This window comes from Gavia stellata, chromosome Z, assembly GCF_030936135.1.
Source record: "Gavia stellata isolate bGavSte3 chromosome Z, bGavSte3.hap2, whole genome shotgun sequence".
Taxonomy (NCBI): Eukaryota; Metazoa; Chordata; class Aves; order Gaviiformes; family Gaviidae; genus Gavia; species Gavia stellata.
Genome location: NC_082637.1, coordinates 81,085,767 through 81,104,386, shown reverse-complemented (window position 1 = coordinate 81,104,386; position 18,620 = coordinate 81,085,767). Strand labels below are relative to the sequence as shown.

At 37.6% G+C, this 18,620-nt stretch overlaps 1 protein-coding gene across 2 annotated transcripts; it reads left to right on the top strand.

Annotated features, from left to right (window-relative positions):
* Nucleotides 1-166: 166 nt before the first annotated feature.
* On the top strand, nucleotides 167-18,002 carry RAD17 (RAD17 checkpoint clamp loader component). Of its 2 annotated transcripts, XM_059833610.1 has the most exons (16): nucleotides 167-234; nucleotides 1,569-1,847; nucleotides 3,436-3,519; nucleotides 4,219-4,375; nucleotides 4,853-4,989; nucleotides 6,127-6,179; nucleotides 6,273-6,398; nucleotides 6,484-6,553; nucleotides 7,177-7,288; nucleotides 9,632-9,826; nucleotides 11,007-11,092; nucleotides 11,670-11,816; nucleotides 12,330-12,476; nucleotides 13,235-13,355; nucleotides 14,672-14,729; nucleotides 17,155-18,002. In XM_059833610.1, exons 1-16 carry the CDS (start codon nucleotides 193-195, stop codon nucleotides 17,420-17,422), a joined length of 2,082 nt encoding a protein of 693 aa, XP_059689593.1. In that variant the 5' UTR covers nucleotides 167-192; the 3' UTR covers nucleotides 17,423-18,002. The 2 variants fall into 2 exon arrangements, with proteins under 2 accessions (XP_059689593.1, XP_059689595.1); XM_059833612.1 differs by lacking the exon at nucleotides 167-234 and having other exon boundaries at nucleotides 1,832-1,849.
* The last annotated feature ends 618 nt before the right edge of the window (nucleotides 18,003-18,620 follow it).

The following is an 18,620-nucleotide window of genomic DNA, read 5'->3' as shown; positions in this document are numbered from 1 at the left end:
GGGCCCCTCAGGCGCTCGGCGGCCTAGTGCGAAGGGGCTCGGCCCGGCTGGGCTCGGCTCACGGCGTCCCGCTGCTGCCTCAGCCCGCCCGGGTGCTGCCTCGGCGCCGGCCGCCTCGGGAGCGGGGCTCTTCCCTCACGCCCGATTGTCGCAGCGGGACCGCCCGGCGGATGGGCCCCGCCCGGGCTGAGGATGTCTGGAAGCTCCTCGGGAAGGCAGGCGGCGCCGGCGGAGGTAGGCCGCGGAACGGGGGGGGCGGGGGTAGGGGCTCGGGGCCCGCCGGCGTGAGGGGTTCCTGGGCGCCGCTGCCGCCGGAAGCCTGCTCTGAGGCAGGTTTCTGCAGCTTCCGGGATGAGTCCGGCAGCTCCGACTAGCAATATTTTTAGGCCCGATAATTAACTCCTTGGTCTCTGTGTTGGCAGTTCCTCTTCAGTTGCGTTTTTTTCTGTGTGTGAGGTGTTTATCTCCTTACTTACTAGTGCAATGTGTAAAAAGGAAACCCCCTCACACGGTGATACCCGGCCCGATGATAAATATGCGAATTCAACTAAAAATAGTTTTTGCCAGAATAATGTTAAAAGCAAACATGCAGAGACAAATCCTCTTTCCCAGTTGCTAATGTCTCTTACTCTCAAATAATCTCTTGTCTGGTGATGGTCTGTTGCATGAATTTATAAGGCCTGTAACCTGTAGAGTATTCATGGGCCTTCTTGGAGATGACATGTCTATTCTGTTACTCCCATTTTCATAGAACTGTTTTTCAGTGTGTAGCCTGTTATGGTTCCTATGTTAAGAGCTTATCATGCAGTTGTTAGCAGTGGAGAGCATGTGACCACTGGGATATTATTTTGGGACCATAGATAGGCTGAAAAGTGGCTCTGGGGTATAAGTTTGTACACCTGTCCTAGCAGGGTACTTGTCAAATCCAAAATTAAATATTGATGCTATTAGCAGTTTTGTTCCTTGTCACTGTCAGACAGACTTCTCATACATGTGACAGTCTGATTCTAGAGCACTCCAAGCTTCCTCACACAGCAAACAAATAATACTTGATTTTACTGTGCTGCGTAAATAACTTTTCTGTTGCCTATTTCTATCTTTTAAACACAAATGGCTGCTTTCTAAATGCTAAAAGAAATAAGCCATATTCTGAAAACTATGCAGACACAACATGAACATACCTTAGTGTAAAAATGGTGTAAATAAGTTTATGTTATTTTTTCATTCTTACCTCTGTTTCGAATTTATTTCTTTACTTCGAATGTGTATTTGTAGAATTTTCAACTTGTTCTGATTTGCCAATCTGCCGCAAAATGCTCTATCACAATGTGTGAAGTATAGTTTTTTCTTCATACTGAAGAAGCGTGTAATTGATACATTCAAAAACCATAAGTGCCCATGTTTGTTGCTAACTAGTAGTATGCCTTTCAATGCTAATGAAGTTCTTTAAATCTATGAGATATTCTTATATACCCTTGATAAAAAACCTCCCATTTTCTAGAGAGAACTGTACCCAATTAAGGAGAGGAGAGTGCTACATTAATAGCAGAACGTTTGTATTTTACCAGGTAACAGATTGGTTGGCACGTTCATTTGATGACTTCTTTGGAAACACAAATATTTCTTCTAGTGCAGTTCCTGTGAAGCCACTAGAAGGCAACTCTGGAAGAAACCGGCAGCAGAAGAAGAAAGACCTGTCTTCTGTGCCAGAAAGTAGCAAACCCAAAGCTCTGCCCAGAAAAAGAGCAAAGTCATCTTCAGTAGATCTGCCTTGTAACAAGTCCAGACAAAACTGGAGCCAATCTCAAGATGAGCCGTGGGTAGACAGATACAAACCTGAAACTCAGGTGTGAGATTTATTCTAAGTGTTAACGTAATGGTAATGTTATAGTGTAGCATCTTGTGCTTCTGTTCATAGTCTGTATTGGTCAGGTTCTAAGTATATTCTCTTTTATTAGGGCAGTGAAGTACTAATTTGATTTATTGTCTGTCTGTAGGTAAGATTTTAATGAGATGTTTATTTGTAGGAGATGCATTTTTTTCCCCAGGCTTCCTGAAGAGACAAAGCTACTGATGAGCTGTTGTTTCCTGTCCATCCACTCCTAAACTTTTGAACCAGTTACTGAATTTCAGCCAGATCTGACAGCTGCAAGTACTAGGAAAATCCACAGCTAAAGAAAAGAGAGGGAACTGAGTTAGTTCCCTCATTACAGAATCACAGAATCACTAAGGTTGGAAAAGACCTGTAAGATCATCAAGTCCAACCATCAACCAACAAACACCACCATGCCCATTAAACCATGTCCCACAATGCCTCGTCCACACGTTCCTTGAACACCTCCAGTGATGGTGACTCCACCACCTCCCTGGGCAGTTTATTCCAGTGTTTCACCACTCTCTCAGTAAAGAAATTTTTCCTAATATCCAGTCTGATCCTCCCCTGGCACAACTTGAGGCCATTTGCTCTTGTTTTGTCACTTGGGAGAAGAGGCCAACACCCACCTCTCTGCAACCCCCTTTCAGGTAATTGTAGAGAGCGATGAGGTCTCCCCTCAGCCTCCTCTTCTCCAGACTGAACAACCCCAGTTCCCTCAGCCACTCCTCATCAGACTTGTGCTCCAGACCCCTCATCAGCTTCGTCGCCCTTCTCTGGACACGCTCCAGAACCTCAGTGTCCTTCTTGTAGTGAGGGGAGAGATAACAGAAATTATCTTGCATGTTGCTGGACAGCAGTTAGCTGGTCTCTTAACATGTTCACAGTACTTAGCACAAACTGCAATTAATCATCTCTTGCTTGCTTCATGCATCTTAGGTATGACTTTGCGGGTGTGGGGTACTGTGATATTTTAGGGCTTCAAGGAGAAAGGACTCAAATCTCTAGTAAACCTGTCTTCACTGGTTCTGTTAGTGGAACAGCTTTTTCACAGTGTGTTTCAAAGGTAACAGCGTGTGTGTTAACTGTGTCCTAGCTTGTTGATTTAACTAAGTTATTGTAGTACTTGTATTTTATGTTTAAATATTTAATAGCTCGTCTCTGGAGGGGATTTGAGTTACAAGGCTAGAAGGTAAGTCAGCTGTATGAGATCTGCAGAAGGTCCAAAAATCTGTGTAGTATTAGAGTCAGAACAGCCTAAAAAGTACCAGCAATAGCTATAAAGCATACTAACACAAACAGGCAAGATTGTAATGTTGCTATTATTTCTAAAGTAAATAATTCATTATTTCCCAACTGCAAGCAATGGAAAATTCATTGGTTGAGGGAACAGACTAACATGATTAGCCTGAACTGTTGCCCTTATTTCTACATAGCATAAACATATGTAACTGGAATATACATGTTTTAGTCAGCTATATTCTGTTCTTGAAACTCATCATTACAGTCTTAGAAACCAAGAGGTGTATATATGCATTTCATGTAGTTTAATGTTGTTTTAGAGTGACCTTGCTGTGCAAAAGAAGAAAATTGAAGAAGTTGAAACCTGGTTAAAAATGCACATATTTCAGAGGCAGCCAAAGCAGGTAATCTTGCTAAAATTAGCAGCTAGAGATATAAAACCATACAAACAAGCTGGATTCAATTTTATTTTAATTTCAGACAAACCCCATTACTTATAGGTAGTGATTATATATCTATTGCATTATAAGAAGTCTGTTAAGAACATAGATTAGAGCTTGTACATTTGTTTAGGGCTTATGCTGCTAAGAGGTGGGTTCTGGTTTTGCTCAGAAATACTATTTTCTAGCATCTAGTCAGTTCATACCTCTTCAGTGTGTGCTTGTAATTGCATTTTATCTCCCACAGATTAATTTTAAGTATTTTGGCAAATTTCCAGATGCACTGACTTGATGTAATAGGATGTTTTTAACCTCTTGATTGATAAGAGGCATTGTTATGCATCATTTACCAGTCTTGCCTAGTGTTTTTCAGACCTGATTCTCTAGTTCAGTATGTATTATCTTGGTAGTCTACACAGTGTGCAGTTAACTGAACAGCTACGTTAAACACTGAGAGCAAGGCTTTCAGAGTTCTGGTCTAGCTCTTTCTATCTGAATACTCAACAGGTAAATTAATAACACAAAATACTTAACTCATTTTTTACTGGGAAAAGAGACTCATTACTAGAGAAACTGTAGAAGAAATTCAACCAATATTCATCTTCAGCCAACTTTCAGTCTTTATTTATCATGTTTGGGATTTATTTTTTTCCCCTGTGGCAGGGTGGCTCTGTTTTACTGCTGACTGGTCCTCCTGGTTGTGGAAAGACTGCAACTGTACAAATATTGGCAAAAGATCTTGGCGTTCAGGTGCAAGAATGGACCAATCCGATATCTTTAGACTTTACAAAAGAAGACTTAAGAAATATATTTGGTCATGGTAAGTATTTTGATTTTTTTCTTTGAGTTACTTTTGTGATTTTTGTATTCTGTATTTTTTTTATTGTTTTGTGCCTTGGTCACATATGAAGTCAGATCCACATCCATGTAAGTCAGATCCTTATTGTTTAATAAGAATCTTTCTTCTGCTTTTACCTGAAAAGGGGTTTAGGTTTTTACAGTGTTAACTCCAAAATAATTTGCAGTTGAAATCAGTACAGAGAGCTATGTAATAGCCTGGCTATCATTTGAGCCAATTAAATAAAAATAGGTAAGTTTGGTTTGGTCTAGGTCCTCATTTGTATTGTAGCCTTTAAAAATTCTCTTGTGTTTGTAACGTGTTTGCCAAAGGGCTTGGCTGCTGCTGTTCAGTGGCTACTGTCAGAAAATAGCATGGGTGGCTACTAGTTCTTGTGGGTATTTATATTCTTCTTGGTATAATATAGAATACATATTTTTAATTAGTTTTCTTTTTCAGACTCAATTTTTCATACGTTTCCGAGTCAGGCCCAAGCAGCTCTCTTTCAAGACTTTCTATTAAGAGCAAATAAGTATAACAAACTTCAGATGCTTGGGGAGTCCTCAGAAAATGATAAAAAGCTTATTCTTATTGAAGTAAGTGAAAACTTGTGAAATCTTGTTTTGAAAACAATACCTTTTATTATGATATTGACGTGCTAACTAGATTCAGCTGGTGGATTGCTGTTGCCAAAAGTTAATCTGCTTTACTGCAGATGAGTTCTTTATTACTTCTTGAGTCTCTACAGCAGGCTAGAACCAAATTCTACCTGTGGTTAAACTATACAAGCTAATAGGCAGAAATTGGAGACTGGTTTACGTACAGAAATAAGTAAGAGTATCAAAAAGTACATCAAAACAGTGTTGAAAAGTCATACCTATGTTTCTGTATGATTAGCTTTCTAGAAATATATATCCATATGAACAGGAAGAGGGTAAAAAACCCCAACTATTCTTGTTACTTAAGGATGCAGGAGAGTGTGGAAGATATGTGAGAATTAATACAATTGGAAAGCATTTGAAATTTAGCATTCCCTGGTCTTATGCAGGGGGTGTTATTTAGGGCAGAGATGTGAACTCTGAGGGTTTGTAAGTCATAACAGGAGGTACAGGAGAAGACTTCATTTTTACTTCCTCAAGAGTGTGTTTCAATAGCATTTTCTTTCTGAGCTTTTCATTTTTTTCTGACAGAGGAATTTTATAGGTTACGATAGTCAAGTTGTCTGTAAACTTTCAAGAAAAAGAATAGATGAGATAAAAACTCTCGCTGAGTGATGTGATGTACTGTAGAATTTACAAAGCATAGTTTTCTGTGACTTCTCTTCATAAAGTCACTTCCTTTTGCAGGTCCTCTCATATCTCAAGTAGTATATCCTGCCCTTCTCCTCAGTGGAGCTGCTACCTTGAGTGTTTATCCTCTGAGTAAAACTCTGTCTAGCAGGCAATGTAATCACCCAACGCGGTTTCTTAAGAAACAAGGACAGTAAGAAAATGTTTCTTTTCAGATAATTGCTTTCCGTAATGAAAGAAAGAAATACTATGTGTTGGGTTTTTTTTTCTTTTGTTTTTTTTCCCCTCTGGTTATCTTCAGTGTTAGCCACATTCAAATTTAGTTGAAAGCAAGCTAACTAGGAAGAAAAAATGTGTAGCAATGTAGTGTGTCATAACAATCACTCTGTGGGAGAGAGTATGTATATCTGAATGTAATGACGGCAGTTCATTTGTTTTGAATAGGACATACCTAACCAATTCTATCGAGACCCTAGCAGTCTACATGAAATTCTCAGGTCAGTTGCAAATGAGTTTTTAATTATTAGCTTTAGCCACTTGCAGCAAACTAGAGTTTGATTCTTGTTATACTTGCTTATTTTTCAATTCAGGAGATTTGTTCGTACAAGTAGATGTCCCCTTATATTTATAATCTCAGATAACTTCAGTGGAGACAGCAACCAGAGGTTACTATTTCCAACGGAAATTCTAGAGGAGTTGTGTATATCCAATATTAGGTGAGATCTTTTATCTCATTAAAATTTGATTGAAATAAATAAGAAGTCAGAAACTAATTAATTTTTTTTAAATGAAATTCAACAGTTTCAAGCCTGTTGCACCAACAAATATGATGAAAGTTCTTAATCGAATAGCTGCAACAGAAGCTAGTATGGTAAGTTGTCAAAATTGGTAACTTCTGTGCAGTGCAAGTACCAAAAGATTTCAGACTTCTGTATCTGAAATATATTATTTGTATTTGCTTGATCTTTGATAGCAGACCCCCCAAAAAACCCCCACCAATCCCCCCCCAACAGAAGACAAGGAATAAACTGGAACGAGGTCTTGTTTTTAAGATCAGTTCCACTTGATCCTTGTTCTAAGTCTTCGAAGTTACTTCTGAAAATTCTTTTGCCTATTACAGAAACTGTATATATGAAACAAATAATAGCTGTAGAAGTAATTTTCATGGTATCCTGCAAGGCCATAGAAGTCAGGAACTTAAATCCTGTATTATTCCTGAACTATTTTGATTACAACCAAGTCTAATACTGAGTGACACCTTGCAAAGAGCTAGGTGCATTATTCTCTTTGATATTGCTATATAAAATGTGGCAATGTGCTTAAGTGGATTAACTGTTTCAAAGTTAGCAGTATTACAGGGTTTGAGCACGTGGTGGGTGCTCATATATTCTGTTTATGGTGTGTACCAGAGGTGGGTCCCCTCAGCCAGACTAATACTAAAATGCTCCTTTTCCTACTTTTTCTTATTACTTTGAATGTTGCTTTTCCTTGTAGCACAGAGAAAAGAACTATGCTCTTGATAGAACTTCTCTGGAGTTGCTTTGCAGAGGTTGTTCAGGTGATATAAGAAGTGCAATAAACAGTCTTCAGTTTTCTTCTATGAAAGGTAAACACCTATGATTTTACTAAATGAATGACGTTTTGACCATTTCTGCTGCAAAGGTATTCTGTTCACTCTAGCAGCCCAGCTAGGTGAGCTGTGCAAAACATTTTTGACGTGCTGCTCTGGAGCAGGAGTAAAAGGCACAAAGTTTGTTTTTTGGTTTTTTTTTTTTTAAGCTGAAAATGTTCCATTTGATGACTGTTATATGTGGTCTTAAAACTGGATAACATCTGCTACGTTTGTGTTGATGTAAATTAATGAAATGCCTTCTTTCCTTCTTGGTATCTTTGCTATTGGTGTGTGTTTACTGATCAAAGCTTTTGTGATGCAACCTTAATGTGAAAGGGATATTTTCATTACTTCCTTCTTTGTACTTCTCCATGTCCTTATCTCTACCCTTAAAGCATTTCTGAAATAGCCCATTGACTTTGCATACAGCTTTTCTTTAATGATTGATTTTGCTTTGGAGTTCCTACGGCTGTTGGTAAATTGAAAAGCTGTGAGGTGGTGTGACGTACTGTGAAGTTATTGAGTCTATGATAGAATAACTTTGAAGGCCAGTGTTTTAGTAGTCTTCAGAGTACTTGATTGGATAATGCTTAAATCAGACTTAGTTTGGGATTATTTAAAATGTTCCAACATTGAAAGAAAACAGGACACTTACTGTCATGTCTTTTTATAAGCATTGGAAGTCAACAGTTGTTGTGTAACTCACATACATTGGTTTCTTCATCTGTGATTTTTAAAAGCAGTACTCCTTCTAAGAACCATTGGATGGTGCCAGCATTTATATTCAACCTAGAAATAAGGAAGTGAATTCAACAGTTGTCTTCTGCTGTATGTTGTAAAGCTATTAATGATCTTGTTGCTTTTACTCATTTTCTCTCCCACCCACCTTGCAAACAGAAAATGTGCTCATGGAATGAATACAGGGTTAAATGTAGTTTCAAGTCCTTGTTGTAAGAGGAAGTGTTGTAGTTTGAGTTTTAGAGTATGTTGAAATTAATTTAGCTGTGTTTGTTAAATTACATGAGGGAGAGAATGAAGTTTCTAGTTTCCATGTTTGCAAGTTAAACCTAAATTCTTATGTTGTCTTCTAGTATACTAAATTTGTATTGTTCTATGTTAATCAGAAAAACATAACATTCCTCTCAGTAAAACCATTTTGATGATAATGCCATTAAGTTAATAAATAGTAGTAGTGGTGATACCTGAGAACAGTTTGCAGTAGCTCACTGCCAGATGCTAAGTAGCTTCTACATATTGTAGAAAATCGAAATGGTCTTAAAATGACTAGTTTGTGTAATTTTTAATAAATTACCTTGGAAATGTAAAAACATGAGAGATTTTATAAAGAGAACTTGGGAGGAAAAAAAAGGCATATGGCTTGACAGCTTCTGTACATGACATCTCAGAATCATGTACTCAAGTCATACCACACTGAACATTCTCTTCTTGCATTTTCTGTAACGGATTGAGAAGACATGCCTTCATGTTGAATAGAAGTTTTTTAGTTGTTCAGGTATTTCAGATAGGTAAATGATTGGCAGCCAGTGATATGTTGTAAATTTTGGAGACCCCTCACCTCCTTGTTGATCTCCTGAGAATGCAGTATTAGTTTTTACATACATATAATTTCTTTCTTCACTTGTGTATATGCGTAAACACAAGCGATACATTAACTTTGTTAGTAGTATTAATGGGTAAAATGGATCCATGGTAATTGTGGGAGAAAAGAAAGATAAATACTTAAAGGATAAGTTCTCTCAGCTCGATAAGAAACATTCACCTGCCAGTAAATCAAATTGTGGGTGAAAATTTTTGAGTTTTAAATCAGAATAGAAGGATTTTATTCCTTGGAGCTCAAAACGTTGTGGAAATTCGTAGACTGTTGGAAGAATCACCTAAATGAAAGGTTTTCTTTGCCATCTTATATTTCAGTGAGGGTATTATACACATAATGAAAGTAGAAGATAAATTGATAAGTGAACAGAATGTAACTGAAATATTACTTACTTATATTTGCACTTGTACGTTATGAAGAAGAAATTTTTAAGACAGGCAAGTTGGGGATGCATCAGAGTTAGAATGAATAAGCAAGAATGCTAGGTTTATTTAAAGACATATTTATTATTCAAAAAAGTACTTGGCACCTTAGCTGTGGTTTAAGGAGTGAAGCATGCTCTTTTATGTGATGGGATTGTCTTCCTAATAAATGAGTTTTCTCTCAGTGCCCCTATTTATATAACCTTTTTATTATTATTTGTTTGTTTAGAACATTAGCAGTAGTAATAGAATAGAAAACTTTTTTTTTTATCCTCATGGTATTTTTGCTTTTATTGATAGACTGCTCATTGGAGAAAGAGTTTTGGTCAAGGAAGAAAAGGAGCTCCATGCTAAAAGGTGAAGCAGCAGCAGCATCTAAAGTAAGAAAGAAAAGTAAATCTGGTACTTCAGAAGACCAGGAGATACAAGCTATTGGTGGCAAAGATGCTTCCATCTTTCTTTTCCATGCTCTGGGGAAAATAATTTACTGCAAAAGTAAGAAAACTTTGACTTATTCTTCTTTTCAATGGACAAAGCATGTCAGCTTCTAATATCTAGATTTGCTAAAGTAAGGCTTAGGACAAGCTCTAATTCGTATGTTTGGTCTTTAAAAACAGTAATAAAAGTTTGTGTTAAAGCTGTCTGTATCTATTAGGTAAGTAAACATTTCATTAAGATGTACTACGTGTACGTAATGAAATTACCTAACTCTAGTTGCATTAGGTCCGTGTGCTGCCATGCAGACAAAGCTAAACAGATAACCACCACATTTGTTGGTTTGTACAAAAGGAAATTTGCTTTTGTGCAGAATTAGACATTGTTGTATGGTTATGTTCTGTACTAGTCTGTATTTCTAAAGGTTACAGAGCAGCCCTGCAGCCTCATAGCTGCTGCCTCCTTTACTTGTGTATATGGGTTTGACTCCTCCTGTCTTTTCCTCCCTCCTGTTTATCTCAACTCTTTGTGTCCCTTTAACAGACATCTGTGCTTTCTCCTTTCTGTTCTGACCTGAAAACCTCTTCTGCTTCTCTGTCATAGCTTGTCTCCCTTTCCACCTCTCCCAAATACTCTCCGCCTTACTACTACTGAAAGTTCTACTTTTTATACACTCAGGTTCTGTCTGCTCCCTGTGTGTGGTTACAGTACTGGTTTTTTAACATGCAAAAACTAGAATTGATAAGCATTTGGTACCTACTAAACTAATGCTATCTGCACTCAGCTAAATCAGCATCCATAATGCCATTGGCATTTCAGGAATAATTCACAATATCAGTTCCAAGATCAACTGAGGAGAAATAGTGAGATGAGGGAGTATGAAAATAATTAGATGAAATTTGTTATATGAAGTGTAATGTAACTAATTACGTGTTGTTGACTGTATAATATTGACTATATAACTAAGTACATATGCCTGTATCAAAAGCTTTCTGGGAACTGAAAATGGTGTAATCTAGTTGCTGGTAGAGGTGACAGTTGCTAAAAATGCTGCTCGATGTAGGTGAAAACTACTATTCATGCAGTTGCGCATCTCTGTTCTTGCTCCTATCTAATTTTTATTCTAATTTTGAGTATTAGTCTGAAAAGTGTATCTTTTTCTTCTGCTTTTTTGGTTATGTGCAGAAATGTAACAACATTTCTGATACTAAAAGACTAAAGATTGTAACATCCTTTGTAGGAGAACCAGCGTCAGAATTAGAATTTCCTCAGCTGCCTGCTCACTTAGCAGAATACCGTCGAGACACCTTGCTTATTCAGCCTGAGGTACATCTGCAATAACTACTTGATTCCAGTTTGGTTTGAAAAAGCGAAACAAACTAAGTGATTGATGCAAATTCTCAAGCACAGTGGTTTTGTCACTGATCTTAATACATGTGTACTCAATCTGTCTAAGTTACAGAGTAATTAATCTGGAAGGGACCTCTGGAGGCTAACTTCAAAGGTAGATTAGGTTCCTAGGCTCTTGAGCTGTCAAGTTTTGAGTATCTCCAGGGATAGAGATTCTCTCACCTCACTGACAGACTTGTAGTGGAAGGTGGAGTTTCCCTTGACGCAGCCTGTGATTGTTACCTCTCAACCTTTCGCTGTGCATTGCCAAGAGGCATCCAAGTTCACCTTCCTGTTACTGCCCATTAAGAGGGTTGAAGACAGCAATGGCTTCTGCCCCTCCATCCCCTCTGTTAGCCTTCTCTGAGAGCAAATCAACGTCCCTTTCGTATATAAGCATCACTTCGTAGATCATGTGTGCCAGCTCCCTAACCATCTTAATGTATTGTAACTTCTATAGGATGCTTTTCCTTCTGTACTGTGTAAAACTTGAACTTTTTTCTTTTCCAAACAGGATATTGTGGAAAAATCGCATATGTCTGGAAGCATGTTTAATTTATACCTTCACCAGAACTATGTAGACTTTTTTCCTGATATAGATGATGTAGTGAGAGCCAGTGAATATTTGAGCACTGCTGATGTCCTTTGTAGTAGCTGGAGTGTAAGTGTCATCTTTTTATACGCACATAATTTTTTTTTTAATGCTCTGACACCGAGCTTCTAAATTTTTCTCTTAAGTGTTTATGAATGGTAGAAGGCAATTTTCTTAGAATTCAATAAGAATTAAGCTATATAACTTCAAACTTACAGTATAGGTGACAGTGAATTGTTAATGAACGCTAAAGTACATCAACTGTAGAAGAGATGCAAGTCCAACTTTTTGTCCGGCTTCTGTCAGTATTTTATTATACTGGGTTACAGTGTTTGTAAAATATTCTTTAAAGTATTTTTAAGTAGAATGTATTTATGCTAAAAGTGTGTTGGAGTCTGTATGCCTTTTCCCTGAAGTAATTGAGCTAGCTTTTTCATTCAGCTGCTTTGAGTAAAAGTTTTGCAGTAATATAAACCTATTCTGGGGGTGTCCTGTCACTGCAATTACAGAGTGTGTTTTAGTTCAAATGAGATACGCTGTGCAGAGACCTTGAGCTCACATAATACCCGATTTCTCTCTTAGACACGGCCTGTGATGGAAAAATACAGTGCATCTGTGGCTACCCGAGGCGTGATACATTCAAATACGTCCAGAGCCTTTGCCCACCACCAAGGAGGGATGGGGTTCCGGCCTTTACATAAACCCCAGTGGTTCTTTATCAATAAGAAGGTGAATGCTTGATTTTTTTTTTTTTTTTTTTTTTTTGGTAAGATATGACAATTGCGTAGTATAGATGAGGTTTGCTTACAGTGCTAAACTTGTCAAATACCCTCTTTTGATACAAGCTACTTGTAAAAAGCACTCGCTTGAAAAGTTATATTTGTATTATTCCTTTAATGGAAAAATAAATCGGAGGCCTCTGACAAAGTCTGATTCCTGTGTCCAAGTTGGCATACTGGTGGGAGAGTCTTAATCCTAAGTTAATGGAGACACAATTAGTGTTGAAATACTATAAAGTATTCCTAAAAGCAAGTTTAAGTTTTTGTGCAGTTGAAATCACACTAAACTGTTGTGTAAGTTTAAAAAATTACTGCTGTTATGTTTCATTTGTTTATCAGAAATCGCTTGTTCTTGAGATACCAAAGCTCTTGGCAATTTTTTAAATTCGAACTAATACTTCCCTTGCTTTATCTGGCAAAAAATATTGGCCTGGATAGGTGGCGAATTCTATAAGGAAGGGATAAGCATTTTTCTGAAAATTTTAATGCCTAGCAAAAGGCAAAAATGAAGGAATTTACCATTTTTATGATCTGTAGATGTTAACTCTAAATGCTTACCTTTTTTTTTCTGGTCTCATTTTTCAGTAACTTGTGTGTAGTCATCCAGCAGGCAAGAAGAAAGTCTGTCTTTTACGGTACAGAATAGCTACATTAATAATGATTTACCAGGTTTTTTACTTGTGTTTCTTTTTTTCCCAACTCTTACAGTATCAAGAAAACTGCCTTGCTGCAAAATCTCTCTTTTCGAGCTTCTGTTTGCCACCAGAGTGTCTTCAGACAGAGCTATTGCCTTATCTTGCTATGTTAGCAAATCCAATGAGAAACCAAGGTAAGATGGGTGTAACTCTTGATTTTGGACTCTCTTTTGTCATTAAAGCGTACTGAAAAATTTTGTAACTCAAATTGTCAGTACTATCTGTGCTTTTGCCTCAGTAAAAAAAATACTTGGGGTAAATGCATATAGCTGATATCCAAAAATGTTTCTAGTAACAGTCAAAATTAAAGCTGTCCTGTTAGGTTTGGAACAACATCAAGAACATTTTTAAAACTTACGTAACTGAAAGAATTAAAATAAGTCTCTCTCTTGGCAGAAGTGAGGCTTATGTGATGCTTTATAAATCTGTAGGATGGGGTCCTCACGTTGGAGTATTTGAAATAATTTTTCACTTTTTTTACTGCATGGATTTCTGGTGTCTGTGTACTTCGGAATTTCATCATGTTGCCCTCTCACTCAGTCTCTTAAGGTCCTTGCACAGTTTTTCTGTCTGTCCACATCCTTAGTAGCTTGTCTAATAATTGGGTGGCATCGACAAACCTGCTTATCTCACTCTTCATCCCCTTTTTTCACAGGGTTACGTTTAAGAATATACTGGATAGCCCAGGTCCTAGCACAGATCTCTGCAGAACTGTATTGGCGACTTTTTTCCATTGCAAGAGTTAACCGTTACCTCACAGCCCTCTCCCCATTTCCTATTCGTCAATAATTTATCAAACTTTACTAATTAAGTTGTTATTTTTAGGCTTAGGGCTTCTTTTAAATCTACTAGAGGATTTGGTGAGAAGACTTTTGGAAACCTAGCAGGCAATATTAACTAGACCTTCATTGCTTACTGATCCCTTTCCAGTAACATCAACAGACTTAAAAGGCTTTAAAAAGCCTTTCCCAGACAAAGTAAACGAAATCCAAGTTTGCAGTGCATTAAAAAAATGTGTAACCTGAGGTAATCCCATAGCAGGCAGTTCATGCAGAAAATTTACTTTGCATGGTATATAATGCAAAAATTACTGTTGAGACAGCTGGGTTGCTTATGCTACATTAAGGCGTCATGTCTTAACTACGGCCATGACATGAGGATGAGTTAATTTTCTAGGCTGTGGAATAGTAACTCTACTTCATAAATACACAGTTGATGAATGTCAGGGGTTTTTTATGTCTAGGCAATCTGTAAATATGTTATAGTAATGTGTTAAACACTTTGGGGAAAAAAAATACATACACATGCGCACAGTGTTTTGGTATCCAAAATATTGCAGATATATACAGGAATACTTGACTAAACTTAGGAATTATTTATTTTTCAGTATGTTTAATTGTATGTGTGTTATGGTCTACCCAATGTGATACTGGTGATTCTTTGTTCTTAGCTCAGATTGCGTTTATCCAAGACGTTGGGAGGTTACCGCTGAAAAGACATTTTGGGAGGTAAACTTGACTTCTTTTTTTTGTTAAAGAAAGTAAGACTTTCTTTCTTAATATATTGAGGCATAGAGAAACATCTTCAGTGTACATCTATGGTGTGACATTTTCCCTCACTTGCAGCATTATAATTTTGTATTTTGCCTATTAAAGCTTTTTCTAGTTCAAATCTATTAATCATAACAGTGTTAGTAGCAACATTTTAACTATAGTCTTGCTTTTAATCCTTGTCTAGCTTTCTTTTCCATTGTATCAATTATTAGCTCTGTCCTAGACATATCTATGTTTCTCCAGTGCATGATCTGAATAAAATATTTTTTTTTTGCAATCAAAAACATTTGCATGAGAATAAAACTGAATTGATGGCAAAGAATGTAGCGCATTTTGTCTATTGTTTATCATGACATAAAATATTAATCTGGAAGTTTGATAGAACATGCTGTGTTCACGTGCATGTTCGTTAGAGGCATAAGAAAGAAAGTACAATGGGGAGTTACTCTTATTTCCTTTGAAGCAGTTGCATATCTATGGAACTACAAAGTGTCTGAACAAGCGCTTGCCCTGAAACCGGGTAGCAGCACTGATTTTTATTTTGTGTGGCATTTTTGCCTATCAGACTACTTAGAGTAAACCTTTGTTGAGAATGCATTTTTTTAAATAAAACTACGGAACTTCCTCTGTCTTAAATACTGAAAAAATACTGTTTATTGCAACTGCAAGTCTGCAGTGCTCTACTTACAGACTGTGTAGTGCTTATGGGGTGACGTGGCATGACATGCTATGGTATGACTCCAGTGAGCCGTCTGAATCCTAGGCATCATTCATACTAGTGGAGCCTCCGTTACATTTCTATAACTTTGATATCTCTGAAAGAAAAAAAAGTTTTAATTGTGATGGTCTTTTTCTAATAAAGGATCAAGATCACAGTTAGCTGGAATGAGACTAACTCTTTCATCTCTTAACCAAGACAGAGAGTCTGTTAGGGCATCCGACAAAGCATCTCATAGTTATCTCTTGTCTTATTGCTACCTGAGTTTAACTGTGAAATACTGGCCTGTAAGGTAAAGGCTCTATTACCCAAGAACCACCCAGTTCCCCAACATTTGTATTAAAAGCCATTTTGGTTGCTAGTCAGGAAGAAAGGAAAGTGGTGTGTTTCTTTGCGATCTCCCTAGTCTAAGCCAAAATGTTTGCAACTGTAGAAATTAATTGTAGACTTCCTAATGCCATGAGTTTTGTCTGCAGCATACCTTTAAATATTGATAAATGTTTTGTATCTGCATTAATAAGTTGGGTGTGTGTCATTCAGAGTTCTATCTGAGGGCTAGCTTTCTCCTGAAAACATGGTAATCATTTTTCATATGTTCACTATTTTGGAAAGGAAGTATAGAGAAATGTAGGTATTTCAGTAAGCGTTTGCTTCCTTCAGGAATTCTAACTGAAAATCATTTATTTTTTGTTATTAAGCACAAAATTTGTGTTATTAAATAACTTATGTGTAGCTGTTTCAATGGAAATAAGGATATTTTATTTGTTTTCCGTTATATTTATTAATGCGATGGGAATGGTACTGTAGTAAGAAAACTGGCATCGGAGAGAGTACATGGTATTTGATTAGGTGGAATTGGTGTCAGGATGAGTTTTTGTCAGTAACTGTGTTAAGTTTTTATTATTCCCTTGTAAAGTGGGAAAAATAATGAAGGAATATTGGGAACATACTGATACAGAGATACTAGAAAGCTTGAGAAGTCCAAATAGTGTAAGAAATTACAAAATATAAAAAGATTTCCTTTCCACTCCTTTTTTTTTTTAATTAAATTTGCCTGTTTCAAGTTAAATTGCTTCCTGTCCTAAAGGATTTCGGTTGTGCTTGGAAAGGGTCTAACGTACCATGGGCTGTTGTCAGTAACTTAATTGTTAGCAGTTCACGTGTGTGAGGAAAAGCTGAGCAAAACCACTGCCATGATAAGCAAGAAAATTCAAGTAACAATGTGTGATGGGGAGTGACGGAGCACAAACGTGATACGGTATTTTGCTGTTGCTGTGGGTTGAGGCTGTGTAGGGCAGTCGCTTCCCCAAGAGGAGCTCCTGTGTCTTCTGTAGGATGTCATATACGCTGCTGTACGGTGTTAAGTTCTGGGCACAAGTATCTCTACCTGGAAGATGGGGCCAGAGCTGTAAAAACGTAATACTGAAGGTGGTGATGTAAGCACAGAATGCAGATAGCTTGAATTAACTGTGATTGATGGTGGTGGGTATTACTGCCAGAAAATGTGAAAGCTGTTGAGCATCAGTGAAGGGCGGGGGGGGGGGGGCGGGGGGGTGACTTGTGTGGTATACGGGCAGTCTTTTCTATTGCAGCTTCTATGTGAGAGAGCAGATGTTTGGGTTTTTTCTGTGGTAACTTACTGTTGCAATGATAATTTTACAGGTTAAAGCTTGAAACACTTACTGACAAAGATCCTGGGATACCAGACTTATTTGTTAGCTCTGAGGGGGACCGTGCCGATGTGCATGCTACGGAGACGGCTGCACAGATGGAGAAAAACAGAACGAATGAGAATGAATCGGATGAATTCCCTCTCTCTTCTAGCCAGTGTAGTGGAAGTGAACTACCTTGCAGTCAGCCTCAGCCTGTTGCAGCTCAAGCAATCATGGAGGAAGACGAATTAAAAATAGAGGAATATGATAGTGACTGAGTACAACAAAATACCAACCACTGACTTGCCTGAACAGATTAATATGCTACAGAGGCCTTTGCTGACGAGAGTGAGGTTTGCACAAAAGTACTGCTTTAGCTACTTCGGTGGGCTAGGAGGCCAGGTCTAAGCATGCTGTGTCAGCATCAAGACAGCTCTCCTTACCTTCCTCTTAACTTTGCAGGATCAGACCTGAGCTGAATACTAAATTACAAGCTATTGCTTGCCTCTCCTGAGCCATGAAATAATCTATACTGATAAAAAGAGAATAATAAATGATGACTGAAATGAGTTTGACAGAGGTTGTAGATAAGCAGTGTCACTCTTAATTTATTTTTATTTTTTACACATTTTAATTTACTTTGCAGTTGTACAGTGTGTTTTCTGAGTACACATTTGATAAGTTGTCAGCATTTGAAGGTTTTATTAAAATTCATACCTTCAAAAAAATTGTTGTTTGGAAGCTTGGCCCTTCTGAAAGAAGAGACTGAAGTGTACATGTAAGAAGTTTGATATCCCATACTGATGATGTAAATAAAACTCCTACTGTTTCGTACTCTGCCACAGATTTTTACCTGTTTGTAAGTTGAATACATGTTGTACAACATGTATTTTGGATTCTTTTTTGAAAGATATTTTCATAACTTAGGGGAAAATACAACAATCAAGCGCAAGTCCTTCTTGTCTTTTGTTTTCTGTAGGAAGTTAATGGTGTAGTGTGCAGTTTTTCCTCTAAAGTTGCATTTGTACTGGGGGAGAAGATAATCCTCTGTTTGGTAACTGACACGCAAGAAGTGTGTTGTGGTTGTCTGAATAGACTGTTTAATACTTCAGCGTTTCTCTGTAACTGGGATTGGTCCATGCAAATAAATCTAATACATTGCAGTGGCTAGTGATACCACAGGAGTGAGAAAAAACCCAGACCAAACATCTTTGAGTGTGTGATGTATAACTTTGCATTTCTGTATTGCTTACCTCCGAAGTTTAGTAGAAGAAAATACGTGTTCATCTACCATAACCTTGGAATTAATGCTGCTATTAAAAAGTCCAGATTTGTCCTCTCTCAAGGGACAGGTGTAGTCTTACATCTATAGCTATTGCTTAATTTTGAAGAGGGAAATTTCTCGGTTAATTCTTAAATTCTGTTACAGCTATACTCATTAGAGCAAAGTCAAAATGTTTTTGGCTGTTGATGCCC

What these genes read in the sequence shown, in the direction of transcription:
- RAD17 (XM_059833610.1), top strand. Translation starts at nt 193, where the DNA reads ATGTCTGGAAGCTCCTCGGGAAGGCAGGCGGCGCCGGCGGAG. An exon ending in TCCTTTGTAGTAGCTGGAGT is followed by an intron (nt 11,817 to 12,329) that starts GTAAGTGTCATC and finishes TTTCTCTCTTAG; the next exon opens with ACACGGCCTGTGATGGAAAA. An exon ending in AAATCCAATGAGAAACCAAG is followed by an intron (nt 13,356 to 14,671) that starts GTAAGATGGGTG and finishes CTTTGTTCTTAG; the next exon opens with CTCAGATTGCGTTTATCCAA.